This window comes from Penaeus monodon, chromosome 18 (genome assembly GCF_015228065.2).
Source record: "Penaeus monodon isolate SGIC_2016 chromosome 18, NSTDA_Pmon_1, whole genome shotgun sequence".
Classification (NCBI taxonomy): Eukaryota; Metazoa; Arthropoda; class Malacostraca; order Decapoda; family Penaeidae; genus Penaeus; species Penaeus monodon.
The window spans coordinates 4,236,465-4,246,464 of NC_051403.1; the positions used below are offsets into that span (position 1 = coordinate 4,236,465).

The following is a 10,000-nucleotide window of genomic DNA, read 5'->3' on the forward strand; positions in this document are numbered from 1 at the left end:
TATATATATATATATATACACATATATATATATATATATATATATATATACACATTGGTATCAATTCCTGGCCACTTTCCAATATGCTAGAACAAATTCTTCAGAGAATATTAAAACTCTATAGATTGTTATGTACATCAAGTAGATCAGTACAAAATTTTCTTTACCTATCAAATTTCAGTTACTATAACTCTTCTTTAATATTAATAAAAAAATAAATAAACATTCAAGTAACGTTAATCCTATATATCTTTTTCTCTCTACATTTACTTCAGTTTTTGACAAGGAATATATCACTTTGTTCCATATCACTCCTACTTGAAGTAAGAGACATAAATGATACTAAACCTGAAATTATCACATAATCTTTTTATTAAAGAACTAATATTATGAAGTATGACATCCAGAAGGTACAGAGTAGCTTCAAATACACAAACATACTGAAGTCATGACCATAACCATACCTCTGCAACACCATACTTTTTTATTTTTAAATCACAAGGCCTAGCTACATCTAAATGTGACAAACAGAAAAGGAAAAAAGAACCAAAATAAAATAGACAAATTATAACTCTAAAAGTTTTGTGTTGTGGTCAGGATATACCACAAAGATAAATAGTATGGCCATGTATAAACAGTGATAAAGAAACTGAAAAACAGAATATGGAAAAAAAGACTTATTACAATATAATTTTTTTTATGAACAAAAATAACATGTATCCCTTTTGAATAAATATACAAATATTTTCTGAGATTACTTCTTACAAAAAGCTTCTCTGCCAGATTATATTATATACATACATACATACATATATTTTCTTTTATTATTAATATTTCAAAAACCTAAGGTTAAGTAAAACATTACTAAGTAATGTTTACAGTTTTTTTCCTTTTATCGTTACACTGATCTTACCCTAATGTCCAAATTCTGCCATTAAAAAAAATAATAATAATTCTACGGTATAGAAATATCTTCACAAAATCCTACTGACAAATATTAAATTTTCAAAAATTCTATAATGGTAATTCCCATATTCCGGACATTTCACTTCCTAATTTATTCCCAATTAATAACTAGCAATTACCACCCAGAAAATAAATATTCTGTGCCAATTCATTACATGTCAAAGAAGCAAAATAACTGAGATATGTACAAAGTTTTCCCCCTCTACAAAAGGACTTTCCCTCTACACAAACTGCTCCATACGAATAGCATGAATCAATACGTGCTCTATCACGTGCATTGCTGGCTTTACGTAGTTATAGAGTAAAACAAAATGAGGGTTAAATTGATAAGACAATCATTGCTAAAGACCACAAATGTGTTCTTGTGATGCAACACTAACACGTTGTTCGAAAATTGCTTCAAGGTGATATGCACATTTCCTTTCTTCTCTGTCATGACTAGTAGTTTATTCATCTAAAATATAGATACTACTAACAAAAAGACTACAATGATAACAAATGCAACAATGATCTGTCATTCTGTCATCTCTGCTAATTTTCGAACAATCGGCTACAAAATAAAAGGGACTGAGGGAGAGGGATCAACAACACAGGCTTAGTATCAGGCAGAAACGTCATGAATAAAAAAGATATAAGTGTTGTTGTACACTCAACAATCATCTAGCAAGTTATCCAAAAAAAATGTATCTTTGCCTATGATCATTCTCGGTATTATTAGCAGTGATACAACCAAATCCCTATACTCTAATTGAAAGAAAAGAAAAAGGTCCCTATGCAAAAAGAAATTATTTCCAAATAAATAAATGGATTACACACTCACCCACACAATGTGTGTGATATATATATATATATATATATATATATATAATATATATATTATATATATATATATATATATATATAGATATATATATATATATATATGTATATAATTATATATATGTATATATAATATGTATAATATATATGTAATATAATATATATGCATGTGATATATATATATGTATTATATTGTATGTATATATGTGTAGTGTTTATATATAGATGTGTATATATATGTATATCTATGATATATATATATATTATTATGTTGATATATTGATATATTTGTTAATTTATATTTGTATATTTGTCTATTGATATATTTATAATTGATTTATATATATATTATCATATAAGTATATACATATATTATATAAATATATACTATATATCATATAGATGACATATATACATATATACATATATTTATAATACTTATAGTACATATATACATATAGTGATGATCAGTTATATGACATATAGTCATATTATACAGTATAGATATTAGTCATGATTGGAGGCATATTGCATATTTGACGATATATACAGTATATATATTATATATAATATTATATATATAAATGATTTATATTACATATATATATGATGATATATGATATATATATGATCATATATATGCATATATATATATATATCATAATACATATATATATATAAATATCTATATATCATATATATATATACATAATATATATACATATATTATATAAATGATATACATATATCTAAATATATAAATATAATAATATAACATATATATAAATATATAATATACATAATATACTATACATATATAATATAATATATAAATAATAAATAATAATATATATATAATATATATATATATATATATATATATATATATATATATATGTCTGTATGTGTATGTGTGTGTGTGTGTGTGTGTGTGTGTGTGCGTGTGTGTGTGTGTGTGTGTGTGTGCGCGCGTGTGTGTGCGCATGTTCGTGTGTGCGTGTATATGTGTGTGCGTGTATATGTGTGTGCGTGTATATGTGTGTGCGTGTATGTGTGTGTGCGTGTGTGTGTGCGTCTGTATGTGTGTGTGCATGTGTGTGCGTGTGTGTGCACGTGTGTTTGTGTGTGCATCTGTGTGTGTGTGAGCGTGTGCGTGCATGTGCGTGCATGTGTCCGTGTGCGTGTGTGTGTGTGTGTGCGTGTGCGTGTGCGTGTGCATATATTTATACATACATACATACATACATACATACATACATACATATATATATATATATATATATATATATATATATATATATATATATAAATATATGCATATATGTATAAATATATGCATATATATAAATATATACATATATATAAATATATACATATATATAAATATATACATATATATACATATATACATATATATAGATATACATATATATAAATACACAAATATATATGCATATATACATATATATGCATATATACATATATACATATATACATATATACAATATATTATATATACTATATATATGCATATATACATATATATGCATATATATACATATATTTGCATATATATACATATATATATATTTATATACATTTATATACATTTATATACATGAATATTACATGTATATACATATATATGCACATATAATCATAATCATAATCATAATAATAATAATAATAATAATAATAATAATAATAATAATAATGATAATAATGATAATGATAATAATAATAATGATAATAAAAATAATAATAATAATAATAATAATAATAATAATAATAATAATAATAATAATAATAATAATAATAATAATAATAATAATAATAATAATAATAATAATAATAATAATAATCATAATCATAATCATAATCATAATCATAATCACAATCACAATCATAATTATAATCATAACAAAAAAAAAATAACAACAACAACAATCGTAACAGTAAAACAAAAAAAAAAAAAAAAAAAAAAAAAAAAAAAAAAAGATACACCGACCTTTATCTTCTCGAGCTCCTCCTCGGTCCGAGCCAACTGCTTCATCAGGTCAACCATGGGGCCCCCGGAGGATATCGACGACTGACTCTCGTCCTCTCCATCCTTTAAAAATAAGGGAGGGGCTCCGGTTAACCAACTCAAGCGGAGGCAGTTTCAGTTGACGCGTAAGGGCGACTTATTCTGCTGTTGGAATAATTTCCGACTCTATAAATATAATATAAATGAAAATATAATGAAAATACAAGTGTAGCATAAAGAAACAAAGCAAATGGAAAACGTCGCAAACAATGGAGAAAGTACAAGCTATTTATGTTAAATGACAAAAATCAGGGTATTCTAATCTCCTGGTTAAGTATTATCTAAATGCGTATAATTCAGAAAGATATTTTGCAAGTCAGCATAGCAGAGGGAGAGTGAAGGATGCAAGATGCACAGAAAGAAAGAGAAGCCAATCCGGCATTTTACAAGCAGAGATAAATAATATGCGTAAACTTCTGTATTCTGGTCATTTAATGGGATACAGCTAAACAACAACCAAGGAAAAGCAAGTGGACAGCCATAACTGTTAGAAGCCATCACAGGATGTAAAAGAAAAAAAATAATAATAATAAATAAATAAATAAAAAAATAATAATAATAAAAGCAATAATTACATGAAGATAACATACACTTGAAGGAAACAGTGGATACTTTGGCCAGAGATGCAACGATCCACAGAGAAAATACTAAAGAATCAGACAAAGATAAAAATGAATTAAATGCAATGGCGGGAGAAACAGAAATTCAAACGGAGAGCAGTAAAACCAAGTGGAAGCCAAAAGGATTTACAAGAAAAGGTTGAAGAAGTAATTAAGGTATATGAAACAGGAAATAAAATTGAAAGTAAGCAGCAAGACGCCAACCCCAGTACTTGAAGAGGCAAGGAATAGTTACAAGTACTAATATGACAAAATTAAAGGGAAGAGCAAATGAAGCAGAAAAAAAAGTTGAAAAAGACAAAGAATACAAAGAAACAAAGATTTAGCTAGTGATTTTGAAAAAAAAAAAAAAAAGTCATAAAAAATAATATACATCTTAGAATCCACAAAGATGTAACACTGGGACTTGGACTATAATGTCTGGAGAAGAGATAGGGGACATGGAAACAAATGACGAGCAGCAACTATATCAAGAAAAGTATCCCCTATAAATAAAGTAGGAATTAGGGAAACCCCACAGTGGATCTAAAGGCAACCGAGGTCAAAACAAATAATTTATATGCTACCTCATACAAGAAAACTGCCAAACCTAAATACCAAGTTTAAGGGGAGGTACCTCAACTTACGGAAACAATTGGAACATTCTCTTAACGGGGGATTTTAACGACACAACTGACTGGAAAACTGTAGATCCTAAATGGCAGCTTGATTGCAGGAGTGGTAAATTGATAGAATCCATAAATGAATATTGTCGTTCACATAATGTAACAGAACATACCACAGAATGATGGCTGGATAGGCCATCTACATGCGATCTAATATTCACAAACCATAAACATGATAATAAAGGATATACAGTACTGTTTTCCACCAAGCAAAAGTGATCCTATGTCATCAAACTAAAATATCTTTTACAGGAAAAAAATATTGAACAGATGGAAAGAAAGAGGTACTATAATTGCAACAGCAGTAATCACATAAGCCTACAGAAGCCTCTTTGAAGATATAAACTTGGAAACATGATAGATCCAAGAGGACACAGATGTACAATGCCCAAGATGTTGCATAATTTTTAAGTAAGAAGTGGACTGATTTATACTAAATTTCAAAACCAAAGCAAGTCAAGGCTAAAACTGGTTACAAGAAAAAATGCAAGAAAGTGACACAATAGGAATCTCCCTGGAAATGGTTTGGAAGACAGGTCTGAAACAGTATTTGAGAGATAGAAAAAGGAAGAGAAGAGTAAGCAAAAACCACAGTAAACTTCAAAACAAATAGAATTTGCCAGCCAGGATCCTTTAGCTTCATAATATAGCAAAAGTAAAAGCAGAGACCAAATTGCTGCTATCAAAGCCAATATCATTTATACTAAAGAATAGGAAATGTGTGGTATCTTATGCTGGAAATCTTAGTCAAGGACACCTGCTTCAAATTAGAGATCTTACATATATTAATCAATACATCAAGAACATCACATTCTGAAAGAACAAAATAAAAGGCTTGATGAATTGGTTAGACATGATATAAGCAACAACAGAATGGGATCTCTAATCAGATTGCTCAAGAGCGTCCTGTACATCATTATCATTAATATTCCAAACTCCATGAATGAAAGGATGCTGAAAAAGCTAGCAAACGTTACAGCATTACGTACAACCTGTGACAAGCAAAACCCTCTGACCTGTAGATCAATTTTGCAAGACAATGCAATATGTAAGCATTTAGAAAAGATCATCATGACAGAATAGGTCCAAATTACTTGAAAGCATTACATACTATCAACAAGCAGTTTCGTTTCACAGAGGGGAGCTCACGTGTAGCAAATCAAATCTGATATTCTCATGGTTATGCAACATTGCAAGAGAGAGATAAGCTAAGTGGATTATATATACTTAAGACTTTAAAAAGGCTTTTGATAAGGTGTCACACTGTAGATTAATATGGCTACCACTTGGAGCAGTCTTGGCCCTATTCATATTTGTTATTTCATTGATGATTTGCTGTGAAACTTAGCTCAGGTAAGTATTTCAATATGTTTGAAGAAGTAAAAATACAAAGCGTGATAAAGTGTCATGTTACAGTCTCCAGAAAAGAAAAGAAATGAAAAGAAAAGAAGAGAAAAGAAGAGGAAGAAAGAGAAGAGGATATAAAAGAAGAGAAAAGAAAAGAAAAGAAAAAAGAAAAGGACTGTCCTTGCATGCTGTAGTGGCATGGAGTCCCCAATTAAATAAAGATTAGACAAATTGGTCATAATTGCTGTGAGATATAACCTATGGAGATAGATTACAGATATAAATTAAAGGTAAATATTATATATGTATATATATATATATATATAATATATATATATAATAATATATATATATATATATATATATAATATATATATTTATTTATTTATTTATATTTATATAGATCCAGATAAAGATTGCAGAAAAAAGAAAACAAGTCATGCTTCTGCTATCCAACAATGTAAAGGAAGAGGAACATACATGAAAGAGATGGTTTTATAATGCTTAACAAAAGAAAAATGAAAGGCCACAGGAAAAATTAAAAAGTAGAAAGCAGCAAGAAGACTGCCAGAAACACACATCAATTTAAAAAGTTATATAGTAATGTAAATAGAGTAGATAGGAACCCCCAGAGCTTAGATGTTTTCCCCATACTGAAACAACTTAAAAGTGCATGCAACCCTCTCCCCCCCCCTTACACACAGCCAAATCCGTGTCCTCCAGCCCAAAATTTGTAAGAGAAACTGCATTTACAAGGTCTTCCGGCTCAGAACTAAACCACAAGCCAAGGGGTTTATGAAAGGCTGCAGAACATAGTAATGAGACTTGCTAAAGGCAGATGCACCAAGTGAAAGCTCCTTCCTTTGCTGTTCATGCTAATGGGTATCCTCCAAGGCATCATTTAGGGAATGGCATTTCCTCCCAGATACATGTGACAGTCTCTTTGGTTGCTCACTGGGGTTATGCAATAAATCTGACTGGTCTCTTTTGGTTATTTACTTATGGGCACACATTAGGTAGTCACCATATTCATATAATGATGTGTTTCTGACTCACAAAAATGGAGACAGTGATAAAAAAGGAGGCATGTATAAGAATAGTATCATAAAGACTTTTACAAAAAAAAAAACTGAGGCTACAAGAATGCCTATGGCTACTAGGAAATAAACTGTAGAAAGCAAACATGTCTACAATTTTCTGTGCAATAAATTCCCCAGGTGAAATGTAGAAAGCTAGCCAATGTAAAAGTGAGGAGTCTATAACCCAAAACTTATTTTATTTAGGCTAGGAAATACCAGCTTTATTCCTTAGGAATATTTGGAGAGATACATTTGCTAACATTTAGTTTCCATGTTCTTATAACTAGATCTAATATACATACAATTTCTTCCCTTTTTTGAAAAATTACAGCAGCATTAGCTTTCACACACATACAAAAAATCCAACTAAAGCAGAAAAGAGATAAACAAAGAAATGACTCAAACCCTATAACACACTTACAAGGTATGCAAATACAATTACAAAATCATGAAATATATCTAGCTTATCAACAAAGATAGCATTTACAGTGGACACAATCTCACAGCTGCTTCATTCATTCATCACATGATAACCAACATGCAAAGAACATTATCTTTCACAATTGACAGCATGCCAAAAGTACGTCATCAATGGAACTGATATGAATAACAAGTGTAATATATTTTCCTACTGAAATTAAATAAAATATAAATCTCAAGATTTTCTTGAGACATATTCTGTTTGTGTGTTTTTTAATCATTTGTGCAAGCCTGATACAAGATGTTGTTTACTTTTCCAAAGAGAATAATGTGTGAAATTTGATTAAAGAAAATCACTATAATGTTGCTGAATTAGGAAAGTTACTTATTTTGACTCTCCTTATGCATTTCAAGATTGCATGCAATGGTTTAAAAAAATAAGTAACAGAAAAGAACTGGGTTGTGTAGTGAGGTGTAAAAAATGTATACAAATATATATCAACTAAAATGTTTTTTGCATAAATATCTAAAATCTATACTATAATATCTAAATAATATTTTTCTTCCTAAAGCAAAACAGAAAGAGTTAGGGATGATCTTTTGTACAAATGCCCAAAATCCAGCCCCCTTCTCAAAAATCTCCCAAGAACTCACCTGGTCATCGTCTGCTTGTAACTTGGCCGCCTGCTGCCCCTTGAGGAACATCTGGAGGTACATCTTCTGGTGGCGCAGCTCGGCCTCGGTCAGTTCGTCCTTCAGCTTGGCCGCCTCGCGCTCCAGCTCCCGGATCTTCTCTTGGCTTCTGTCATACATGGGCCGGAGTTCGAAGTACCTAGGGGGTGGGGAGTGGTCAGTCCAGGTTCGTCTTGGTTGCACACATATATACAAAGCTTATACTTTTCTGCAAGAAAATATCTTCAGTGTGGATAGACGGTAGATGAATGGATGAATAAAAGGGTAAAAAAAAGGGTGGATGAATAAATGAACACTCACAGGCACGGTTTATAGATAAGTTGATGGATAAACAATAACATTTATAGATCAGTTGATATATGGATGGATAAACAGTTACTGAACACATAAATAGCTAAAAAAAATAGATTGCTAGAAACAATGATGGATGGATGGATTGATGAAGAGCTAGAAAGGGAGGATAACAATAAAAAGATAATCCACCTCCTTAATTCCTTTCCACTCTCCTCCTACCTACTCTCCCTTCCACTCCACATCCTCCTTTCTCTCTCTCTCTCTCTCTCTCTCTCTCTCTCTCTCTCTCTCTCTCTCTCTCTCTCTCTCTCTCTCTCTCCTCTCTCTCTCTCTCTCTCTCTCTCTCTCTCTCTTACATCTTTCCCTTGCAACACTTATCCAATTCCCAATCTTGCCCTGACCTGCTAAATACCCCTCCTTCCTTCTCTCCCTTCCTCCCTTCCCTTCCCTCCTTCCTTCTTTCTTTCTTTCTTCCCTTCCTTCCTTCCTTCCTTCCTCCCTTTCTTCCTTCCTTCTCTCCTCCTCCGTCTCTCTTCCTTCTTCCCTCCTTCCTCCATTTGTTGCTTCGTCCCACACTCTCTCCTTTCGTTCCTCTCCCCCTCCACCATCTCCTCTTACTTGAGATTAGCATCACTGAGCTTGGAGAGCAGTGACTCGACGCGGTCGTTGTGCTTCTCCTTGAGCTCGTGGTATTCATCCATGTGGTTCCTCTTGAGCTGGTCCTCCCGCCGCTCGTAATCCCGCAGCCGCGCCTCAGCCTCCTCCAGCGCCGTCCACGGGTCCACCTCCACCGCCACCTCCTCCACGTCGTTGTCATCGTCCTCTTCCTCATCATCATCGCCGTCACCACCCAGACGTCTGCCTCTGAGTAAGCGCTGCCTCGGCTGCTCGAATGGGTCCTGGGGAAAGGCAGTGGGTGAGATGGTCATGCGTGAGGGCGGTTTTATCTGTGTCTCTCTATCTCTTTCTATCTGTTTCTGAATCCATCTATTCCTTATTGTCTCTCGCCCA

At 31.9% G+C, this 10,000-nt stretch overlaps 1 protein-coding gene across 1 annotated transcript in view; it reads right to left on the bottom strand.

The window, feature by feature from the left end:
- Positions 1 to 10,000, bottom strand: part of LOC119584199 — a gene marked incomplete at its 5' end in the record, with an annotated part of 16,673 nt that overhangs the window by 1,070 nt on the left and 5,603 nt on the right. The window contains 3 exon segments of the mRNA XM_037932700.1: positions 3,794 to 3,895; positions 8,657 to 8,834; positions 9,608 to 9,888. Coding sequence (XP_037788628.1) covers positions 3,794 to 3,895; positions 8,657 to 8,834; positions 9,608 to 9,888 — 561 coding nt within the window.